We start from the raw sequence: 26190 nt of genomic DNA, 5'->3' as shown, positions 1-26190 counted from the left end.
TTTATTACCTGTTTCATAAATATTCTGTTAATAAAATTCAAATATACTATAAAAAAAAGAATATAAAATACAATAAATATATATATATATATATGTATTAATAATTACTTATTAACTCTAGGTAACATTCCGAAAATAATTTAATTATTATATATTTTTATATAAATTTAGAGTTTTTTTGAAATATTCCTAATATATGATTAAAACTTATAGAAATATAAATAGGTACAAATTTATTATAAAAAAAAACTTAAAAGTTTTTAAGATTCTCCTATATTTATAATAAACTTAACGATATTAATTCATTTTAATGAATATACTTATTTTTATTTCTTTTTGCAATATATTAAGTTGGATATAGACAAGTTTTAAAATCACTATCAAAAGTAAATATATAAATATTCATATTTTAAGAATTTGTAAAACATAAAATTAATTTGTTCACTGTTAGGTATGATTTGATTTTTCATTAAATGCCCACTTGAATTAAACATCGAAGTCGAATTTCATTATGTTTTAGATCGATTTTTATATTTTTTTATTACCATAAAATTGTTAAAAAATTAGATAAAATTAAATGTTTTATAATGAAAAGTTAAAAAATATTATGATTTTTTTTACATAATTATTGTTAGATTCATAAATAAATTATATAATTTTGTAGTTAGAAAAATTAAATATTTTTAAATGCAAATTTAAAAAAATTATGATTTTTTTTACATAATTATTGTTAAATTCAAAACTTTAATCTTCTCTCATATTAATAAATAAATTATATCATTTTATATTTAATAATTATAATACAAATTTATTACCTGTTTCATAAATAATCTGTTAATAAAATTAAAATACAATATATATATATATATATATATATATTAATAATTACTTATTAACTCTAAATGTAACATTCCGAAAATAATATACTATCACAATACACATTCTATATATTTCTATACAAGTTTAGAGTTTTTCAAAACATTCATAATATATGATTAAGACTTATAGAAATATAAATATGTACAAATCCATAACTCAAAAAAAACTCTAAAGCCTTTAAGGTTCTCCTCTACCTGTATGATCATCTACTCGTGTACGTAGTACTGTCATCGCAGTTCACAACACAACAAGAAAAACAAGAATAAGCTAATGAAAAGAAATTTCATAACATATTTAATTCATGCAAAAAGAGTCAATCAAACTAATCATTTATAAACATTTCTTTAAATGTTGTCATATAAATTTTCAATATCAATTTCATCATTCATATAGAATACACATTGATCTATTTTCAATCACAATCATTGAATTTCATTTCAATCTCACTTCGTCTTCCAGAAGACCCGTATTAAGTAAGTCCTACCAGAGACTAACATCTGATCAAAAGATTAGCAGCGAATCCAATAGAAATGATCAGGATAAGTTCAATACACCTCAAGTAGTGCATCTCATATGTCACGATGTGCATGAACTCCTCCATCAGCTTCTCACTGCCTAATATCTTAGTCTATGTGAATCATCAGTGAAGCTTGAAGATTTTTGTTACCATATAGGCATCAATACTTAATACACAAACAAACATCAGTCCATACATTATCCCAAATGTACAAATCCAATTTCATACAATTTTCATCATTCATATATAATACATATCATTCTATCACATAACATTTTAAAATTTATAACATTCAAAAATCTTTCCAACATTAAAAACAATATTTAACTTCCAAACTATCAAAATCTAATATTTCTACAAGTTTAAATAATATATACACAAACAACACAATATATAAACAAACAACATCCATGCAAAAGAAATTGAATATTGGGACCACGTCCCCTCCACTATTAAAAATTAAAGTTAGTTTCCCTTACCTAAAATTCCTTATTTTGATGGAAATTTCTACCTCAAACTAGGGAATCACTCCAAAAAATTTAGGATTTTAGAGCAAGTTATCCAAATATTACCAAATTTTTGTATAGTATGAGCTTAATCAAATTGATAAAAACACTTTTCTCAACTGGTCCCAGTAAGATTGATGACTAAATCATAGAGTAAAACAAAAAATAAGAGAACTTTAAAGTAAAAATGAACTTACTATTTTTGATAATCTAATCGGATAAAAATGCAGTCAAACTCCTCAGTTACCGTAGGATATGATCATATTTTGAAATAAATAGATGAGATATGAAAAGAGAAATTAAAGAGAAAAGTCAACTGGGTCCACTAAGATGAATGACTAAATGATAGGGTAAAACAAAAAATAAAAAAAATTTAGAGTAAAAATAAACTTACTTTGTTTAATAATCTAATCGAATAAAAATGTAATCTGACTCCTCAGTTACGCAGGATGTCATCAGATTTTGAAATAAATAAATAAATGAGGTATGAGAGAAAAATTGAAGAATAAACAAAGAGGAAAAGAGAAAGAAAAAAAAAAACAAAAATGACAATGGGTTGGGTTTGTCTTTATGTTTTGGGAACAAGGATTACACTAAATATATGATATCATATTAAAATATAATAAGTAATTTGTTCCAATTTCAGTCCATTCTTTATTTTTAAAATGTAATATAAATCAAACTATTAGATTGAGAAAAAAAAGTAAATAAAAATTCAAAGACAATTTTGATCAATTTAAATTTTTTTTTACCTATTTACGGTATTTTAATTAGTTTGCAACGTTTATGCTATCCGTTTTACTTTAGACGGTTTTTTCATCATATAAGTGTAATTTTGTTTGTAATTTATTAATATAAATAATTTTTTTAAAAATCATAAAAATGGACAAGTTGAATTTGAAAACACAATGCTTTCAAGTCCTTCTCTCTTTAAAATCGTGTTTTGTAACATATTAGTTTTAAAGAAAGTTGTCATATCACGATATCAGTTCATACATGGGAATCTTTTGTTTTTTTACTGAAATTAGCCATGTAAACACGATTTTGACATGATTTTTTGGGTGTGTGAATAACAGACCCAAACATGATTTCAATTGTTCCTTACAATTCGGACAACGTTCTTCACGCCGATTTATTTAATAATGTCATCCAACATTTTATAAATTTTATCAATTGTTTTTTAACTAGCAAATGCATAAATAAATTTTAGAGAAACAATTCCCTTTTAGACTTTTAGCTAAGAAAATTAATATAGTCCCTTTTCTCGCGATCCATCTATTACTAATTATATTATATTTTCTTCCATGAAGTGATATGAACCTTCAAAAACATATATAGTTGTTTTACCTTTTTTTTCAATTTCTTTTTATAAGCAATAAAAAATAATTAAATATGAACTATTTGAGAGGTGTTTTAATCCTTATACATAAACACAACCTTTAACTTACATTATGAGATCATCTTCATACAAACTAAATGGTCAAAACACCAATAAGAAAAAGAAAAAAAACGCAAAATGTGACTTAGATGTGACCCGTATCCAAGCCTTTAATTGAACCAATGCAAAAACTTCCAATATATCCACTACATCCCCTTTAAAAATTACTCTTTTTCTATGCTTCCAACCCTCGTTGACTATTGCGATCAAAATCACTCCTCAAACCTCATTTACCAAAGCATGCACATTACACAACATAAACTGAGATAAGTTTAACAGTGAGATGTTGTGAAACGCATTCTGCACCCTCAACCATACAGAACAATGGTTCCACAATAACCATGTAAATCTACACTCGAAAAACAAATGGGTACTACTCTCCTACTCAACCTCTTCCTCCAAGTACTTTACTCTATCTTATGGTACGGAGGTGACTTAAATCCTAAACCATAACTTGAAACTAAATTAATCATTTTCTTAAATGTTTTGCTTTTTGACACATTAAAATGTTATAAAATCACCATATCTTTCCATCTCTTGATAGTAGGAGATCCTTTTCGCCAAGAACTAAAGTTGGATTTAAATGGGTGTGTTTCTTAATCTTGAATAACTATGATAATCCTTAGATTTTTTTTTATATGATCTAAGTCTAAAACTAAGTAATAAGTGTTATATTAAAACCAAAAGATATAATTAAAACCAAAATTTAATTTTTAACTTCTACTCTTTATTAGTAGAACAACTAACAAAATAACCACTAACAAAATATCAATAACTTATAAAATTTGTATTATACTCGTTGTACATAAACAAAGTCTCCAATTAAAGTTTTCTAAATATGAGAAAGTTAAAAAATTACATCGATTTTAAGAGATTTATTACATTGGTTCCATCATTGACGTAGATACTAATAGTTTAGAAAGTCCTTTACATTTAACATTTATTTTATAACCAATGTAATAGTCCTTGTTTGTTTCATTTATCAACTTCTGCAATATATATTACATCAAAATTTTTTTTTTCTGTAATTGATGTAATATGTTCATTTTTACATTAGTTAAAGTTATAATCGATGTACTATCTAACAGTTTTTTTAGAAAAATATATACTTTTTCAACCTATAATTTTAAAAAACATACTACGTATGAGTAACAATAACAAAGCACAGTAAAAATCATCAAAAAAATATAATATCAAAAAAATAATTTTAATTCCAATATTCATCTCAAATATATATGTTCAATAAAAAAAATATTATAAAAAATAAAATATAAATTCTCTCAATCTAAACTTTCGAAATATCTAATATATTTATCTTAATCTAAATAATATTTATAAATTTGAAACATAACAAAAAATAATCTTAAAAACTAACATATTTAAAATTAAATTACAAATATTTAGACATATAGATTATCATCAACAATATTAGCTATTAATATAACAAATAATAAAAGTAAAAAAATGTAAAACACTTATCCGAAATTGAAGCAACCCAAATGCATATCAGTGGAGACAACAAAAAAGGAATCAACCCAACTCGTTGTAGATACCAAAGTACCTCTACAAGCGGCGGTGGAACAAAACTCAACACAATCCAACACTAAAGATCTTTGTGATCCTAAAAGGCAAACACACAACTTGAAAAATGAGATAAAGAAGAGAGTAACTAGCAGCGACAAAATAAAAAATGCAAACTCCCCTTCAATCTAAAAAGCCAAACCCAATAAACGAAAAAATACAATGCAACAATATAGACTATAGCGCGACAAAACACAAAAAGAATAAGACTAAACCCCAACCAACAATGACAAATTCTTCTTAGGTTTGGAATTTGCACATGCAACCAAATGAATACATCTTTGTCAATGAAAATACACCGTTGATATCCTTGCTTATTCTGGGATGCTTGTCGTCTTGCAATACTTTCATAACACAAGATACAAACATATGTACGAGCATAACAATTGCATCTACGAAACGAGTTCATATCGAAGACTCCTTAAACACTTGTTTTATTTGACAAACCCCATGTTGGATACAACCTATTGTTCAATTCTTGAGCCAATTTATGCAGTCAACAACAATTGTTTATGATCATTGTGCAACTCATTATGGTTTAAGATATATCAAGGTCCCTCATTTGCTAGACATTTTCTTTCCCTCTAGTTATACCACTAAATTAAAGACCTTTAGTGATTTTGATTTCGAGCATAAGGTGTTTAATCACCCGATAATGCATCTATTTGGGATCACCCTTAATTTCATGGAAATTCAAGAAACATAATATTGTTTTCCATCCATCTTCTTAAGTAAAATACAAAACTTTTGCCTACTATGACAACCAAGTTGCTAGACATATTGTTTCGAATCCCATCTAATATGCTTTAGGTTATAATATACAATATAATTGGATAGATTTTTTTGCCTTTTATCCAAATCCAAATCCTTTTTTTTTATAGATTTGTACATGGAAAAAATTATAGTATGTTATCTTTTTCTATTCACAATCTTGTTTTTCTCCCCTTCCTCTTCTTCCTTTTGCTATTCACATATAGCTTGCATATTACAATTTTCTAGCCACGCTTTAAAATAGGTGTTTATAGATCTCATATCGTGTGTTTTTCATACTACCGAATTATAGGTATAATGTTTGCACATGGTTATTTTATCATACATTTTTTAATCAAACATTTAAATTTGCATATATTTTATAGAATTTATTGTACCTGATAGATAGTGACCAAGTTACTGTAAAAGTATTTATATTAATGATTGATTGAATAATTTAAGTGGGGAAATGTGGTGGAGGGTATTGTATTACATTACTAATCACATTTTGGTATTATGACAGGAAATTGATCAGTGATGTAAACAACAAAAGTTGTTACTGACTTATTGGGTCGGCTCAAAAAAGTCGGGCCCGCTAAGGGCCCACGATTTGGAAAAAATCAGATCTTGAAACGTGAAAATTATGTGTAGCCAACTGGCAACGACTTCTCGGACTAAAAGAAGATTCTGGAAGGACTTCAAACCCTAATTATATAAGCTATCATATTCTCCATAGGTCTCTATTGAATCACAGTGGTGTCTCGCTGTGGTTTATCATCTTCTTCCTTCCTCTGAGATCTATCGTTTTTTCTTCGACACACGCTGAAAAACAATGGCCGGTAAAGGTGAAGGTCCTGCTATCGGAATCGATCTTGGAACCACGTACTCTTGTGTTGGGGTCTGGCAACATGACCGCGTTGAAATCATTGCCAACGACCAAGGCAACAGAACGACGCCGTCTTACGTTGGATTCACCGACACCGAACGTCTAATTGGTGACGCCGCCAAGAACCAAGTCGCCATGAACCCTATCAACACCGTCTTTGGTAACATTTCTTAAGCACACCCTTTCTGTTCTACATTTTTACCGTGCCAATGAATAGTATCGTGCTTCTCTTTTATCTATTTATCTATGTTTTAGTTTTTGATAATAATAATGTGCATATAATATGTCCTGTTATTTAGATCTACGGTGTTGTAGAAATTTGGTTACATTATTGACCTGTTTTATTTAATTATCTCTATTTTTAGTTTCCATATGAGAAACGTCCAAGTTTTGGTGTCTGTAGTAAGGTTTTTGTCTTTTGTAGCTATTACCGAGGAAGAATATTTAGTTACATAAAATAAATTTTCTCTGTATCGGGTTAGCTTTTTTGTATAGTAACTAATTCTTAAAAAAAAACCGAGGAACTGAAATTTAAAATAAGAACAAATGCGGATATTTAAATATAAAAGGAGGTCATCTATAGGAACTATGTTTTAGAACGGAGACAATTATACATACTAAGTGATAGTTTAAATACGTAACCTTGATCAATTATAATAGAAGCGCTTATCTTTTCAGTTCCAGTTTGCTTGAAGTTTTCGATAATATTTGAATTTTGTGTACTTAGTGAGGTATGCGATGGCTTATTTTTAGGCTTATTTTTGTATCACAGATGCAAAGAGGTTGATTGGTCGTAGATTCACCGATGCCCCTGTTCAGAGTGATATCAAATTGTGGCCTTTCAAGGTCATTGCTGGTCCTGCTGATAAGCCAACAATTGTAGTTAACTACAAGGGTGAGGAGAAACAATTTGCTGCTGAAGAAATCTCTTCAATGGTGCTCATGAAGATGCGTGAGATTGCTGAGGCTTACTTGGGATCTACAGTAAAGAATGCTGTTGTTACTGTCCCTGCTTACTTCAATGATTCTCAGCGTCAAGCTACTAAGGATGCTGGTGTTATTGCTGGTCTTAATGTCATGCGTATTATCAATGAGCCTACCGCAGCTGCCATTGCATATGGTCTCGACAAGAAAGCAACAAGTGTGGGTGAGAAGAATGTGTTAATCTTTGATCTTGGTGGTGGGACATTCGATGTTTCTTTACTTACTATCGAGGAGGGCATCTTTGAGGTGAAAGCCACAGCAGGTGACACACATCTTGGAGGAGAGGATTTCGATAACAGGATGGTGAACCACTTTGTACAAGAGTTTAAGAGAAAGAACAAGAAGGACATAAGTGGAAACCCCAGAGCACTTAGAAGGTTGAGGACCTCATGTGAGAGGGCTAAGAGAACCTTATCTTCTACTGCCCAGACTACCATTGAAATTGATTCTCTATACGAGGGAATTGATTTCTACTCCACCATTACTCGTGCCAGATTTGAGGAGCTCAATATGGATCTCTTCAGAAAATGTATGGAACCAGTGGAGAAATGTCTAAGGGATGCTAAGATGGACAAAAAAAGTGTGGATGATGTTGTCCTTGTTGGTGGTTCTACCAGAATTCCCAAGGTTCAGCAACTACTCCAGGACTTCTTTAATGGAAAGGAGCTTTGCAAGAGCATTAACCCAGACGAGGCTGTTGCTTATGGTGCTGCTGTTCAGGCAGCGATCTTAAGTGGTGAGGGCAATGAGAAGGTTCAAGATCTTCTCCTTCTTGATGTTACTCCTCTGTCTCTTGGGTTGGAGACCGCTGGTGGTGTGATGACTGTCCTGATCCCTAGGAACACCACTATTCCAACAAAGAAGGAGCAGGTTTTTTCAACATACTCTGATAACCAGCCTGGTGTGTTGATCCAGGTCTTTGAGGGTGAGAGAGCAAGGACCAGAGATAACAATTTGTTGGGCAAATTTGAACTTTCTGGTATTCCTCCTGCTCCCAGGGGTGTTCCACAAATTACAGTGTGCTTTGACATTGATGCCAATGGTATTTTGAATGTCTCTGCTGAAGATAAAACCACTGGCCAGAAAAATAAGATCACCATCACCAATGACAAAGGTAGACTGTCGAAGGATGATATCGAGAAGATGGTTCAAGAGGCTGAGAAGTACAAATCCGAGGATGAAGAGCATAAGAAGAAGGTTGAAGCCAAGAACGCCTTGGAAAACTATGCGTACAATATGAGGAACACAGTGAAGGATGAGAAGATTGGTGGCAAACTGGATCCTGCTGACAAGAAGAAGATTGAGGACGCTATTGAGCAATCTATCCAATGGCTGGACAGCAACCAGCTTGCAGAGGCAGATGAGTTTGAGGACAAAATGAAGGAATTGGAAAGCATCTGCAATCCTATCATTGCCAAAATGTACCAGGGTGGTGCTGGTCCAGACATGGGTGGTGCTCCTCCGGCAGATACTGAATATACTCCTTCTGGTGGAAGTGGCGCTGGCCCCAAGATTGAGGAAGTCGACTAAATCACACTTCTTGCTTTCCTCCATATCAATTGTTTTTTTGTCGAGAACTTTTTTGATGTTTTTATCTGTTGGATTTTAACTGCATTATTTTTGGATACTCTTGGTCTGATATATTATTCTGTCATCTTTAGCTACCATGCTTGTTATGTTATGTACTCAGTTCTTTTATGGTTATAACATCGTATTTCGCACTATATATTTTGACTATTTTTTCAAATATTTTTAAAGTTTTCTATATATTTGTTAGTTATATTGATAATATTAAAATTGTTAGTCACTTACAAAATTGATGTACTTTATTTTTTTATAATTTTTTAAATTTGATCTATTTGTTATTATAAGAATAGAATGTTAAGTTTTGGAATTAACTATTATGCTAATAATTCTATTTTTGTGAGTATTAAAGTTTTTGAATCCCACACATTAGTATGTAGCCGAAATAGTTTCATAGTATTTTAAATAAGTTTTTTCATACCTTTCATTTTTTTAATATACTAAATTCATTTTTTATCTTCTTATACCTGAGGTGTGGTTAATTATTAATTTTTTTAATTATTTATTCTAACTAATGCATTATTTATATTAGTTGTTACATTTTTTGACATTAACTTTCCAATACATTAATAATAAATACTATGGTGCACATCAGCATATCTTGTCTATTATGGTTCATCTGTAGTAAAAAAAATGTAGTATTTCAATAGAGAACGTTGGATCTCTCTTACGATCAGCTAATGAAGCTATTTTAATGAACGAGCTATTTGAAAATTACCTTTGGAGTTAGGACATCTATTGAAACTTTGGCAGATTTAGTATTATATTTAGTATTCGCTATTTACAATACTGTATAATGACATATCTTAGGTTGCATTGCATAGGCCTAAAAAGGTTTCTATGCTTTTTTAATATTAAATTTTAAGGATACATAAGGTAATTGTAATTGTTTTAATTTAGCCAATAGTTGAAGGTTACATGTGTAGTTAATTGCGTGAAATAGTAAAAGTAATTGTTGTAGAACCTACCACATTGATGATTACTCTTCATTTAGAAATATTACATCAAAATATGTGAAGATCTCTCACCATGAGGCTAAAAAATCTGAATTTGGAAACAATTTAGTCGCGTTTTTCAACTCAAAGACACATTTAAAGGTGACATAAATCATAATATTTTATTAATATTTTTATTTTTATTTATTGTAATATAATTAAAAATATACTAATAATAAATCCTTTTACTTATTTCTTTTCTCTTCCATTTACTTTGAATAATTTGCCTTTTTATTTTCTATTCTCTGATCCAAACATGACGTCATTTATGGAATTTTTTTACTTAGTCTATTTGAGTACAGAACCTCGAAACCTAAAATAATACTTTTTAAAGATTTTGATTGAAAATAGAAAGATTTGAAACATTTTTACGAAGTTCTATATTTCAGATATAATATGATGTAATAGATTTTTTTTTTTAATTTTGAAATAATTAAATAAAATATTATAATTAGGTAGTATTAAGTTTTATATCGTACTTTATGATAATTCATTTTGTAACAAGACATGTAATATAATAAACAAAATCTAAAAAATAGTTTTGAAATACTGATTTTAAGAATGGTAATAATTATAAGTATTCATAATAATATTATATAAATATTGCATACATTTAGAATAAAATTAACAGTTTAATACTTCTAATAAGACAATAACTGCTGTTGTTAGCATTCTTTACAACGTCTCTAATTTTTGGAGAGGAAAAATAAAAACCATTAATATTTAATTAATGTCCATTGAAACTTAAATTTGTTTCAACATCAAGATTAATATGCTATTTTTAATTTATTCCTTTTACAAATTTTAATTATTGAAATTCAAATAAAAAAGTTAATAACAATAATTTGATATTCCTTGGTCTTGTTTGCTAGTCTTGGTTACAATTTGTTTTTGAAAGTAGACGTTGGGCTAAAACTGAGGCCTTGGGATTTGGTAACCTTCGCCCACTCTTTTGGGCTATTTTATAAGTTATTTCTTCAAACAAAAGTAAAAACAAAACTGTTATTCGCACCCCTCATTGCTATTTAAACTCCAAGGCATTAATATTATATATTTTGACAAAAAGGATCCTCACAGTATAAATACGTTTTCATTGTTTATTATCATTTCACAGTCTGTTACTCGATGAAACTTTTTTTTATAGTATACTATTCTGCTATGCAATATAAATAAGTTATATTTAATAAATATCTTCATACTAAAATATAAACTAAGGATTAAAGTAAAAATATATTATTTTTGTTAAAAATATTGCGTAAAGATTCACAAGCTGGTTTAAAAAATGATTTTTTTTTTCTGTACTCTTTTAAATGTGATATTCCCAATTAGCATAATGAACTTTCCGTTATTTTTTATATTTGTTGGAAATGTTTTTTTATTTTATTCCAATGATAAATAAAATAGAAAGAGACATTTAAGAAGTGTGTTTCAACTCTTATAGATGTTCTCTCGTAATTTAGAAGTTCATCAATTCAATACATTCTAAGTGACCCATATAGTTAAAAAAAACTTAAACTACTAAATACCCCGCACTCCACAAATAAACCCAATAGAAAAAAAGTTATGCACAAAGCAATATTGCAGGTCCTTAATGATTGCCCTTCCCCCTTCCAACTATGGTTTTAGATCCTTGCATAGAGATGAAAAATATTGGCCCAATTGGGATAAAATTGCTTAAAAAACAGAACGAAAGAACTTCCATGGGAGTGACACATATTCCTCCACTGCATATAATCTTGCAACACCAGCCAAGTTGTCATTGACAGCTTATAACAGCTATTTCACTTGTTAGAAGTGAGTCTATGCAATGTAGATGTTATGTGCTGCCTTTTTGGTACGTTGAGATTTATACACCAGCAACCATCTTCCATACCTTAACAAAAACAATATAAACTTAAGCTACTGATAAGAATATAGTAAACCATTGTTTGGCTAAGTGCATAGAAAACAGGAAGAAGCCTACTTCAAAACCCAAAACACGACCACCGCATGATATCAATGTTGGAAGAGGAAAACACATGACAAATCCTCAAAGAAGGTCTAACCACTTGGCAGGTTCTATTATTCCTTAACAATACTTGGAACTTCTATTAAACCATAACATAGGTGCTTCGACATGCCTCCGAAAAACCAACATAATATATGTAGCAACGTAATACCAAGTATGTAAAAACCAACATAACCCAAAAAGGAACAGAGGACACCACAAGGTGTGGACTTCCTAAAGAACTACTCCTTCTATGTATAATGAACTAATCATCTCCTGTACATACCCACTATCCACCTTTCGCAAACAAGAAAAGACAACAAAGTATGCTAGGACAATCGTTCCTTCTAGCAATAACTTTTAATGCATAGGTCGAGATTAAGATGTCAATCCGAGAATGAGTAATTGAATGTTCGTACCTTGTGTTTCATCCATAACCATGATATATGTTGTGCCAATTGAAAAATTTCTTCAATGTCAGGAACCCTTTGCTTGAACATAATTGAGTTTCTTTGCTTCAAGAAACCCCTAACTACAACTGCCCACTTGCCTTTCCAAACCTGATTCTACTTGATGCTCATATGTGCTAAGTAGAAATCTCGAAGTGACACTTTAAGTTCTTATGTTGGACAAATAAGATACATATCCATCTAAAGCAGAGATCCCATACACGTTGTGCAACAGAACATCCTAAGAACAAGTGCTGAGAGGACTCTTCCAAGGCTTGGATAACACACAAATAGATGAGCTAACTACCACTCCTCTCCTAATAAGGTTGAGTCGAGTTGGCATTCTATCCAGCAGAAATCTCCAAGCAGTCGTTAAGACATTAGGCAACACTTTAACTTGCCATAACTGTTTAAAGACACCATCAGAAGGACCTATGTCTTGATTAACCAAGAACTTATAGGCTGATTTCACTGAAAATCCCTCATTGGTAACCCCTCCCCAAACTTGAATGCTTGAGACCTCCCTATTCAGTGCCTCCTGAGATAATAACCTTAGCATTTCTTCTTCTTGTTATTCTTCACAAAAACCTACCTCACCCACCGTTATCCCTTGATCCATAGACAAGGAATACAACCTAGGATACAGTGTGACGAGATTACTTCTACCAATCCAGGCATCCTTCCAAATCTAACTCTGTCCCCAGCTCCAACTTTCTATACTAAAGCTTTTTGGAACCATCCTTCTTGCTCTCCCTCACCACATACTTTAGATAAGTCTCTCCACCAACAAGATTGAAATTTTGAATGGATATGACTTCGCCTTGACACCGAGCCATATTTTGAGAGAATAATATCTTTCCATTTCCCTTGCTCATTGCTCACCAACCGCCATTTCCATTTTGCCAAAAGAGCGTTATTAAACAATCTGATATCTTTGATCCCCTGCCCTCCTGCCTCCAGAGATTTGCAAACATTCTCCCAACTTATCCAAGATATAGATTTGCGGTCTCTTTCCCATGCCTAAATAAATATTCTTTGGATACTAATAATACTATTACATACCGATATCGGAGCTTTATAGGAAGACAAAAAAAAGAGAGGGGTAAAGTAGTGAAAACTGATTTGAGTAAGCATATTCTTCGTGCCAGAGATAAGAATCTCCCCTTCAAGCACTAAGTCTATCATTAATTTTATTCAGAATTTGCTCCCAAAACAGCTTCTTTCTTGCACTACCTCCTACAACTAGCCTTAGATATTTAAAAGGTAACCTTGTGAGAGTACAATTTAGAGATTTCACATAACATTCAAGGGAGTTCCTCTCAACATTTATTCCTGCCAACTTTGATTTGTGAAAGTTGATTTTCATACCAGAAGCAAGCTCATAACACCTTAGTATAACTTTAATAGTAATCACATTGTTGTATGAATCTTTGCACATAAAAAGAGTATCATCAATGAATTGTAACATACAACATTCAAGTTCATTCCTCCCCACCTTCACACCTTTAAGCAGATTCTCCTCTAGTGCTTGTCTCACTAACCATACTAAGTCTTCAGCTACAACAAAAAAGAGGAACGAGGTTAGGGAGTCTCCTTGCCTTAACCCTCTGGAAAGATAAAATTCCGTTATGGGACTCCCATTAATCAGAATTGACGCCGATGTTGACTTGAAACACCCTTTAACCCACCTGATCCATTTACTTTGAAAGCCCAATCTCTGTAGCATATCATACAAAAAGTTCCACTTTACGGAATCATAAATTTTCTCATAAGTAATTTATTTTTTTATATTTGCTGGGAAAGTAATTTTATTTTTTAATCTTAATTTTACGATCGGTATTCTAAATATTTCATTTGTACAATTTTAGTCTCTCGTGCTTAAATTGTACAATTGAATCCTCAATCTATCACACAATTGTAATAGTTAAAATTTTATTTGTATTCGGTGAATCGCTTAAAAATGACTATTAAGGCCGAAACCTCATTTTTACGATTCTATTAAGATTCGAGAAATTAAATTTATACAATAACCTCTCATATGATCAATTTATCTATATAAAAGAATAAAAATATAATTGATATTTACTTTAAAATGCTCCTTAAACTACACAAAATATTAACATGAATGTTTAACTTATTTTCATGAAAAGTGTACTCGAATTTCTTTTTCATTCCATCATTTATTATGTTTATAATTTATATTTTTTTTGTCTATTCTCTACTTGGACACCTATTTTGGGTATAAATTTAATATTTATCATTTATATTTTTTCTTACTTGGAGGAAGATAAATATACATCTTATTTTTTGTCTGCAAATGAGTTTGAAAGAAGATAAGGATGAAAAGAAAAAATAAAAGAGGAAAGAGAAAAAAATAAATATGAAACGAGGTCATGAAGAATTAAAATAAAATGAAAAAAAAAACTTTTGACGCGTATACACGTCACTGTATGCAAAAAAAATCTTCCCACAGCTGAATTTTTCAAGTTTCTGGCTAAATAAATATATTTGCCACTCATGACAAAAGAAGAAAAACTGAATATAATGCATTGTTTGAAGTTGAACTAAGTCTAACACTAATCATAATTCATGTTAAAATTAAAACTGTGTTAAATAAATTCTACTTATTATATGGATATTGATTTTTTTATCAAAAAAATAAAATAAATAACGTCGGTGATGTAATACATCACTTCTATGTCCCTGCTTCCTTTCCCTCAGTCCACCACTGCATGCACCATTGACACTCGTCACTAGTACTTCCCATTCTTCACTCTTCAGTTTTAGTTTTTCGGGAAGAAAAATAAATGAATTTTCATCTTACGCATCAACTTTATAGAAATGAATTAAATATCTAAATTTAAATTTTAAAATGATATAAAAATGATTTTACATCAATATTTCTAAGATGAGCAGAGGGAAAGGAAGAGAGGAAAGAGAAACATTATATTATTGTTACACACCAAACAGAGAATCACTGCACCCAATGTATAAGCTTATAATAGAAAAAGAAAAGTTTCCTTTCGCAAACAACAGTTTGAAAACTCTTAATTATATACAACTTTTATATAACGATTTTAAAAAATAAATATATATAATAAAAAATAAATTTATAATTAAATTATATGAAAAAAATATTAAAATGATAATATTAGAAGTTATAATATAGTTGTATAAAAAAATTAAGGTTTTATTAATGTATCACTATCCAAAAAATAAATAATATGACAACTTATTATAATAATATAATATTTTAAATTAAAAAATAAATTAAATATAATTAAAATATTAATTTTTTAATTGTTAAGTGAATATTTTTACTATTTGGAAACCTATTATCATCCTAACAGAAAACGTACACAAAAACCATGCATGCACTTTTTTAAGACCAAGTAACATTCCTCCTTAACTTATGGTGAGATAAGATACAATGATAAGTTTATGCTTAAATGAGTGAAAGGAAGAGCTGGATAGAGGCTTTCTCAACGTGTTTGTAGTTTGAAAAAGAGTCGATAGATCAATAAGCTATGGAAGCTTCTACTCTTCATGGTTACATAAGAAATAGAGATCAAGCTCAAAATGCTTCGACTTTATGTGGATGATTGGATCGGTTGCAAGGAGGAATGTGTCAAGATTATGAGAATAGATTGTGGGTGTTGGAGAGAATATGCGAAGTTCATATAGAAGAGAAACAGTTCACTTGATTTTAGCTAAGACTACAACAATACTCCTATACCTATAGCAATAATATCGATGTTTTTTTATTAAAATCTATTTCATAATACAAGATTTATTATGAGAGTTATTTTCCCTACTTCATTTGAACACAAATGTTTTTCCAGTCCCTAAACCCAAAGTTGTAACACTCAAAACCAAGCCCTAAACAGTGTACAAAACCCTCAATTCTAAACATTAAACCATTATACGGTATACCACAAATCTTGAACCCTCAATACTAAATCACAAACTCTAAACCACAAATCATATATAAAATCTCAACCTAAACTCTAAATCTACATGTCCTTAATATTTATAATATAAAAAAATATTTTTAATTTATCCCATAATCTATTTTTAATCAATATATTTTAGAAACATTGATTATTTTATCACAACTTCAATATAAAAAAAAAATACACAAAAATCTTCATTATTTTATATATATTAAAGCCAGTATAGTCCTTGTTGCATTAAATGTTTTTTTTTTCTTTCAAAAGTTAATTAAATTTAAATTGTTAATCAAAATCGTCTTTACCTAGTAGGGTTTTTTCATAAATACTTTCAAGAAAAGTCGTGTGGTTGAATAACAAATTCAACGTATTTGTGTAATACTAGATCAGTACAACTTCGGAAATGAAGTATTTAATTAGCACAACTTATCTAAATGTGTAATATTGTTTGAACTTGCTGGATCGCTTGAAAGTTACATTTCTGTAAAAGTTTCCCATTTATTTTAATATTAAAATAGAATGAATAGAAAGATAATCTGAGATCACATATCAAAGTGGTTTAATTTGGAATGCAAGTTAACATAAGAAAAATTTATACGTGTAGACCTAAGCGAATGTGGAAGGGTAGGAAAATGGTCTTAAATTGTATTTGGGACCACGTGTCTGATGACAGCATGGCTCTGTGCAGAGACATTAAAGTTTCATTTACCATGCTCAACTGCCCCTCACCCGTCAGTTTACTTCTCCCCTATAAAAAAACAATCTCTCCAAATACTTCGCCACACAGACTCAGAGTAACCAAAAGAGAGTGCAACTACTCATTGTCAATTCCTAGTGTGTGGGAGTGAAACAAACAGAGAGAGACATGGCTAAGTTGTGTGTCTTGGTCTTGGTTCTTGCTTTGGCTGTGGCCACAAGTGCCAGAAACGCACCCACAGATGCTGGCCTCAAGGACCAGAAGAACTTCCTCACCTATGGTGGAGTTGGTGGCTATTCCGGAATTGGGAGCAATGGACTACCTTTTGGAGGAGTTGGTGCCGGAATAGGTGGTGGTTTTGGCGCTGGCGGTGGACTTGGTGGTGGCCTCGGCGGCACTACTGGCATCGGTGGATTAGGAGGACTCGGTGGTACCGGTGGAGGAGTTGGTGGTGGTGTTGGTGGCGGCGTTGGAACCGGCATCGGTGGAGGCAGTGGTGTTGTTCCTTTCCCTTGAGATCATTCAGAGTGCATGCATGCATGCAGGGGTTGTAGCTTCTTCACCTTTCTTTGGATTACCCTAGTCTTTTCGTTCAGGAAATAATGTTGTTTATGTTCGTGTTAATCCGCAAGCATTGTAGTGTTTCAGGTCTTGGGAAAGTGAAAAATAGTAGTGTATCTTGTAATGTGTCATTCCATCTTTCATTTGCTTAGGTTTTGTGTCAACCATAGCACTCTATATACGTTGTTCTTTTACACATGGAACATTTCATTTTAGCTTCGATGTAATCAATATATGAGTTCAACTTCTTACTTTTTCTAGACTCTCTCTGTATCTCCACTTGCTGGTTCAACTTTCAAATGTTTTAAGATGGTATGTGGTAATGAATAATTTCATTTTAAAATTCTTTATATCTATCTATCTATCTATCTATCTATATTGGAATTAATCAATTTACTTCAAAAATATTTATAAACTCCTAATCTCCAGTATTGATTTATTTTCTTAATGATTAAAAGTAGGTTAATTTTATTATATAAAGAAATATTATTGTAGTGACTTGACTATTATATTTCCAAATATGTGTAAATGACTTAAGAAAAGCGAAATTATAATACAAGAAAAAGAAAAAGAAAGTATAAATACACACACTTAAAAATTATGTATTTTTTTTTCTGTTAGTTTTAAGTATCATTCCTTGCTGATCACATTATATTTTTTTCTGAAAAATGATTGCAACATTATAGTTTTAAGTTTGAAATTGAATAATAAAATATCATATTCAAATAATAATAATAATAATAAATATGAATAAACTTTTAAAATATAATAATAATATATTTAGTTGTATATAAAATAACAAGGGTGTCAAATATCATTTCTATTCGAACTCAAAATTTTGATTTCCTTAATTAAGGAAATAAAGTTTAGAATGATCGGAAATACCGGTGCTTGATTAGCAAGTGATGAACAAAAAAAAAAGGAAAGAAAATATCAAAATTTAAGGAAATGATAAAAAATTTAATGCAAGTAAAAATCAATTTGTAAAAAAAAAAGTAATTAAATAAAAAAAACTTTTTGTTTCACCTTACTCCACTAAAAAAATTCAGAAATTTTTGCTGGTAAAAAATAAAACTCCACTAAAAATTATTATCCCAACAAAAAAAATCATTACAAAAAATATGAGTGTCATAATATTTTATTTTCACAAAATAACTAATAATTCAAAATTTACGTGAAGCATATATTAAATTTTCTAACTGGTGGTAAAACTCACTGACACACAAATTTTTAAGTTTTTGTATTCATCTTTAACCATATCTCTCAATAAGATTTTTATATTCCATTTTTATAGTTGATATAATTCAGACAACCTCATTCAATCTCCACCATAGATTCTTAATTCTTTATTTTTCTATTAATGGTTGAGATTCCAAAAAATGAACTGTAGAAGATCTTGATCGAATCCACAGCGCAGGAAGACTCTGCAATGACATTAAATTTTCATTTACCATTCTCAACTGCCCATCGCCGGTTAGTTCATTGTCCCTCCATAAAAAACACATTCTCCAAAATTTCGACACACGACACAGTTACTCAGAGTAACCAAACAAAGGAGAGTGCAATTACATAGAGTACATTCCTAGTGGTGTGTGTGCCGATAAAAAAAACATTCTGTGGAGCGAGACAAAGAGAGAGACATGGCTAAGTGGTGTTAGTTCTTGCTCTGGCTGTGGCCACAAGTGCCAGAAGTTTCCTTTTGGAGGAATAGGTGCTGGAATACAGGTGGCGGTGGACTAGGTGGTGCCACGACCAGGATAGGTGGAACCGAAAGTACGGGTAGTGGATTTGGCGGTGGCGTCGGTGGTGCTCATCCTTCAGATGAATATTCATTCATGCACATGCATATATAGCTTCTTCCTGTTTCTTTGGATAACCCTAGTTTTTGGTTTTCCTTAAGTGATAATTGTGGTTTATGTGCCTGTTGTTAATTAATCGTTTATCACCACTTAATAAGAAAATAGTAGGATGTCTTATAACACGGCATTATCACATATTTTTTGGATTACATTATTATTTTATTTATTCAATAAAAAAATATAATAATTTTTATTTTTAATAAAATTTATTAATTAGTTTTTATTTTCTTCGTTATAATTTTTTTTTTTTATATTAGAATTGAAGTTTCTATTCAACCTTCAATGTAAATCTTTATTATATATATTACTTTAAAAAAAACTTTATTTTGATTAAAAACAAAAAAACAACTAAAGAATTACACTTATGCCATGCCGTAGCAACAAATGTCTAAAAATAAATGAAGACTTATTAGTAAAAAACTATTGTAGAATGATTATTTTTTACGATTAAAGTCTGAAACAAACTTTATTCAAAATATACTTCATATATCCTTTATATATAGCTACGAAACTTCCTGATCCTTTCCTGCACAAAGTTCTCAAAGTTATAATAGGGGCCATTAGGTTTATAGCTACATGTTTTTATTGTATATATCAGAAGAAGAAAAAATCTGGTTTTGTGGGTGTCCTTTAGTTCTTTAAAGAGAACAGATAATGGTGTTGACTATTGAATGTAGTATCTGCCATTTTTTCTACAAGAATCAGTAGGGATTTACTATTAATTATGAATCTATAGGTACATGCCATGGCCAGCAATAGTTGGACCAAAAAGAAAGTATACATTAGGGTAAAACATTTGAACTGTTCCCTAAACTATATATATATTAATCGAGGCACTGCAAGCGTGGTTCAAAAAATACTGATTAATTATCACTATTTCTGGAATTGAAAGAGGGAATGTTCTTCTCTCGTCTTTCTTCCTACAGGGAGTTTCTCGCCATATTATAGGGTGGTCCAACATAATTCAGTCCATCGCCATGTATATGAAGGCACCAAGAGAGGGGCAAACAAAACATTAAATTGGAGAATTTCTAGTACCTACCGATATTAACTTATGAAAAGTTTAACTATTTTACTTTTTCTTATAAACATTTATTAAGAAATTGTGTATTGAAGTTAAGACTACTGAACCACTGCAATCATCATTCAAATCATACTGCAAAGGAACTATTCCAAATGTTAATGATCTGGTAGAGAATAGTAAATACTCCAAGGATGGGTGAAGTATTAAAGAGAGATTTTGAACACATACACTTTAAATATTAAATAGGAATGTCAGAGTTTGGTGAAGTTTTGAATGGAAGAAGAAGTTGGAGAGGTCCAGTTAAAAACTGTGCAGATGGCACCAGGTCATGTTAGATGTACAAACGAGTTGCAGCATTGGTAGCTTGCTGCTGGTAATAGTTGCACGTCAATTGAATGATCGAATTGAAGAACCTGCTGCCTCGTCAACCCTAGTAAATGTCCATCACCTACCTTCTCTATTGCAATTTGCCATATCTAACAAAAGCATGTTTGCATTACTGTGGTTGTTCAGTGATGCATAATATTATACTCATCATATATATACCATGAAAGCATGGAGACGTAATATTATAATAATACGTGAGATGAAGAAGATAGAAAGTCACAAGTGAGTCTTCATGTTTTCATATAGGAACTATAAAAAAAAAATTAATGGAGATTAAATAACCAAAAAAGAAATGGGATTTTATTAAACATTTTTTTAAAATTTTTATTAAGTTTTGAAAGTTTATTTTAAAATCTTAGAAATATTCTAACATCCTTCTAAAATAATGGATTTTTGTTTAATCAGTTTTAAAAATTTATTCTAAAATTTCAACAAAAATAATGAAGTTTTTTTTAATTTTTATTAAGTTACACTCGTTTATTTCGAAATTCCAAAAAAAATCTCTAAATTTATTTTAATTTTTTTCCCACCCTCTCTTCTCATTTGTCTCTTTTCTTCATTTCCCTCTCATACTAAACTCCATATCAAAATTCTGGTGTACTTTGATTCAGCTGTGCAAATTTGGTGCATTAATTCACTAAAAAAAATTATAACTAATTGAGTTAATATAATTCTTATAATTAATTTAATTAACAGAAAATTTTAATCTTCATTAAATTAAAAAAAAATGATTAAATCTCAATAAAATATTGAAGATTTTGGAATATACTTTAAAACAACAACAACAAAATATTCAAGGTATTTTCAAACTTACGTAAATAAATTTATTTTTTATTTTATATACTTTCCCTAACTCTAAACTCCTAATCTCTCATTCTCACCACATCTAAACTCTCTCATTGCACGCTGTTTTTACCTTTGCTCCACCATGTAACTTGCTTCCCCTGCTACGGCTTCTCTACCAAGTTTACTTGGGTTGGGAAAGAGAACATAGCAGACATAGATGTTAATGAAATTGATCTAGAGAAAATCCTTTCGGCCTTTCCCATTTGCAGATGAAGGTGGTTTTATTTTTATGAAAATATAAATGCATGCTAATTAATGTTTTAGGTTATGTTATACACTGATATGGACACGGATAAGACACGGATATACATATAATCTTTAAAATGTAGAATACGATGATACAAATTTATATATTATGTAATTATAAATTATATGATTTGACAATAAAGATGTAGGTGCATAAATATCTTTCAATATTTTTTGGTAACGGAAAGATGTTTTTCATAACTGGTTTAAAAATATTTATTATTTATTTTTGTAATTATTATAAAAATTTATACAATAAGTTTAAGTTTGTAAAAAATTAATATATTTATATTTTTTTAAAATTATATTAGAATCATGTTAGAATTGTAAAAAGTTCAACAAATATTTTTTTAAAATTTAATACTTTACCAATACGTATAGTACGAGTATTTACTCTGTATATCCGGGATATACCATTTAATATGAGTGTTTGAATGTTATAAATTTAGTAACATTTCTAATCAAGTTGGTGTCAAATTGTAATAGCAGATATAAGGTATTGGATGTACACTAGATTATTGTCATTAACATTTGTTAATTTTCTCTCAAAAATGGATAATTTTTTTATTTTATTTTTGGAAATAGGTAAATTGTATATGGAGGGAGAGCGATTTGATTTAATTGTAAGGAAATTACAAATTTTTCAAAATTAGAAGAACTCATATACGAGTTCCCTTTGAAATCGTATTATTCCACCAATACGAATTTAGTTAAAATTAAATTATAATTTGAATAAATAAATAAAAATTAAAAATGAAGAAATTAATCGTATATCTAATTTACCATTTCGAAATCAGTTTCGTAGACTGAATGTACGTTTTCTATTCTTTTATTATATATAACTAAAAAAAATAACTTTTTATAATCATTATATATATAATTGAATAATGGTTAAATACGTTTTTATAGAATATTTTATATAGATATATAATTGAAGAATGGTTGAATAGGTTTTTATAAAATATTGTTTATTATATTTAATTAAAAGATTTTAATATATTAAAATTATTTTAAATTTTAATAAAATTAGTAATGTAATACTTTAATAATTTAAAAGAATATAAATAAATTATTTTAAGAAAAATGATCAAATTAAATCTAATCTATATGATTCCTAACTCATAAAATTTAATCGAAAATAAAAAAGTCAGAACGTAGAAAACTTTAATTCTGATAGAAAATAGATAACAGAAAAATACTATAAAATTTTTACTGTATTAATATTCTTTCTTGGGTGTCAAGAAAGAGCACATTACCAACAACTGCATGTAGTTAATAAATTTATTTGCAAAATACGATATGTGTAATTGGATAACATTTCAATTTTGTTTTATTTATTTATTCATATATTATTATTTATTTTTTAATCTTGATGAGAAATGGATCACATTTGTTCCTTTGAAATTGAATATAAGAAAAACATACATTTAGTAGTGCCTAATTTATATTTTGCACAGTGATATTGATATCTTACATGGGACAATTATATTGAGATGGTATATATTTTAATCAATGCAATTTATTCTCCCTGCGTATTCATATATTTTATGAAATTAATAATATAAAAATAGAATTATAAAATACGGAAATATAATACAAATAAGAAAGTTAATTAATATTTAATTTGTATATTAAATTCAAAATTAAAGTGAAATTTTTTATACAAAATTTTGTGAAAAGTTAGACTGTGAAATTAATTCTAGATTTTGATTTAGAAGTTGTTTGGTTTGTATATTAAGATTTTATATTTCAAAAAATAAAGAATAAAAAGTTCCACAAAATGCAATGTTGTTTCGCTACTTACCTAACTAGTTAAATAAAATATTTAATATTAGTCATGTAATTTAGATCATGCTTAGGAACCATTCTTTTATGTTTTGTTTGGATTGGGAAGTGAAAAATTAATGGTGCAAAAGAGTATTTCATGCGAGTGAGGATTTGAGAAGAAAGTATGAAAAATAAGTTATTCATGCGATGGTTGTAAGAGTATTTCAAATTATTTTTTAATGGTATAAATTGTAAGATTACAAATTTATTCTTGTAAAATAAATAGAAAAATAAAATATTAATTAATTTAAATCACATTTTAGTTAATTAAAAAAATTTGTATTATACTATTTAATTTGTATTATATTATATTATATATATATATATTAAGTATATAATTTTATTCATATAAAAATATTAATATTAATGATGATTTTTTTATTATTATTATTACGAACAAGTTAATGTATTTTAAAAAGTAAATGAGTATTTAAAATATGGGTTGGAAAATTTTTGCGTATGCTTAAAATTTAATAATATTATTATATATGAAAGGAATATTAAATAATAATCGGTAGCATAAAAACCTGAATATTAAATAATAATTTTAATAATGTTAAACATTAAAAATGACCTAATATAAAAAATAAAATGTTAATGACAATAAATATTTATAATTTTTAAATTTGAATCATTAAAATAGATTCTCATTCATAAAAAATATTTACATAAATATTTTTAATTTAAATCAGTATCTCAATTCAATAGTATAATATAAATATATATATATATATATAATTATTCTAAATTTACAATATTAAAATGAATACTCATTAATAAAACAAAAAAATATTAATTACATTAATAAAATAATTATATTTTTATTTCTATTTAAATATTCAAATTCTTATTAATAAAATCAAATCTGAATTATTATAATATATCAATTGAATTTTATTATTTATATTTTTAGAATTTCAATATTTAAATGGATTTTGTATTCTCATTAATAAATAAAAATCTAGATTATTATAATATATAATTGAATTCTATTATTTATATTTTTAGAATTTAAATATTTAAATGAATTTTCTATTTTTATTAATAAATCTAGATTACTATAATATATAATTGAATTATAAATAATATAATATAAATAAAATTACTAAAATAATAACCTATAATTTCAAATAATGTATTTTATTAATTCTGATTAGCAAGGATTTTTTTTTAATATTTCTAATAATAAATACAAACAGAATATTAAAATAGAATGAAAACAAAAAAAATCACCTAAAAACTCAAAGGAAAAATCATAAAAAATAAAAATTGGAAAATCTGTAAAAAATTATGAATATAATCGTTTATGTTTAGCCTAAAAAAGCAATATATTCGATTATCCATTATTTTTAGGACCATAATCGACTATGTATTCCCTTAAAAATAACCTAATCGATTATATTGAATATCTGGCTAGCATAGTCGATTATGTTTGTTTTAATACACACCACATAATCGATCATCATTCTCAAAATAGAGGCTAATCGATTATGTTTTTTCATACATAATCGATTATATATATAAAATTTTAATACAATTAATTTTTTTCTTATAAATATATACATATAATATTTTTATTTTATTATAATTGTATTTATACTTTTATAATTTAATTATATTTTTTATAATTTAATTACATTTTTATGTTTTAATACATGTGCAGTGGATAGTTAAAAAAAATAGATGCAAAAATAGATAAAAAAAAGTTAATGTGTATAATTAATTCATAAGAAATTTTATAAAAAAAAATGAGGTACATATGTTATTGTTGCATTTCTATGTGGTTTTCTCTCTTCACCCTCTTATTTCTCTGCACTTGTGAGAAGAAACCTCCACCTTGCAGCAACCCACTCCCTCGCTCCTTCACCCTCCTTAATCAACTAATCCAAACAAGGGGTGCACCCTCACTTCCGTTTGCAGGAACAGTGCACCCCTGATCCAAACAGGCAATTAGGCTCTGAAAAGAAACATGCACGATACTCGATACTTGCATAATTGACTATTTTGCTTTTTAATATTTTGAATATCTATGTTCATAATATGACAAATGTATTTTCAAATTTGCTTGTATAAAACTGATAAGTAACATCCGAATATTATTTTGTAGTCTTATCAAGACATCTAACAATAACTTGTGGACACTGAGATCTAGAGGCGTTTTTTACCTTCTGGATGTAAATATCTAGAATCTACATTGAATGCTTCTAAATATCTACGTCCGTAACCATTTCCCAAAA

General features: G+C 28.7%; 2 protein-coding genes across 2 annotated transcripts; both read left to right on the top strand.

Annotated features, from left to right (window-relative positions):
• Nucleotides 1–6216: 6216 nt before the first annotated feature.
• LOC137814367 (heat shock cognate 70 kDa protein 2) lies at nucleotides 6217–9265 on the top strand. Its single transcript, XM_068617065.1, has 2 exons — nucleotides 6217–6717; nucleotides 7330–9265. The coding sequence occupies exons 1-2, from the start codon at nucleotides 6504–6506 to the stop codon at nucleotides 9069–9071; spliced, it is 1956 nt and encodes a 651-aa protein (XP_068473166.1). The 5' UTR covers nucleotides 6217–6503; the 3' UTR covers nucleotides 9072–9265.
• Nucleotides 9266–17279: 8014 nt separating this feature from the next.
• Nucleotides 17280–18024, top strand: LOC137814364 (uncharacterized). Its single transcript, XM_068617063.2, has one exon. The coding sequence runs from the start codon at nucleotides 17372–17374 to the stop codon at nucleotides 17717–17719; it is 348 nt and encodes a 115-aa protein (XP_068473164.1). The 5' UTR covers nucleotides 17280–17371; the 3' UTR covers nucleotides 17720–18024.
• Nucleotides 18025–26190: the final 8166 nt, after the last annotated feature.

The sequence above is a fragment of the Phaseolus vulgaris genome, chromosome 1 (assembly GCF_051622355.1).
Source record: "Phaseolus vulgaris cultivar YP4 chromosome 1, ASM5162235v1, whole genome shotgun sequence".
Lineage (NCBI taxonomy): Eukaryota > Viridiplantae > Streptophyta > Magnoliopsida > Fabales > Fabaceae > Phaseolus > Phaseolus vulgaris.
Note: the sequence above shows the minus strand (reverse complement) of the source record. Positions and strands in the feature narration are given on the sequence as shown.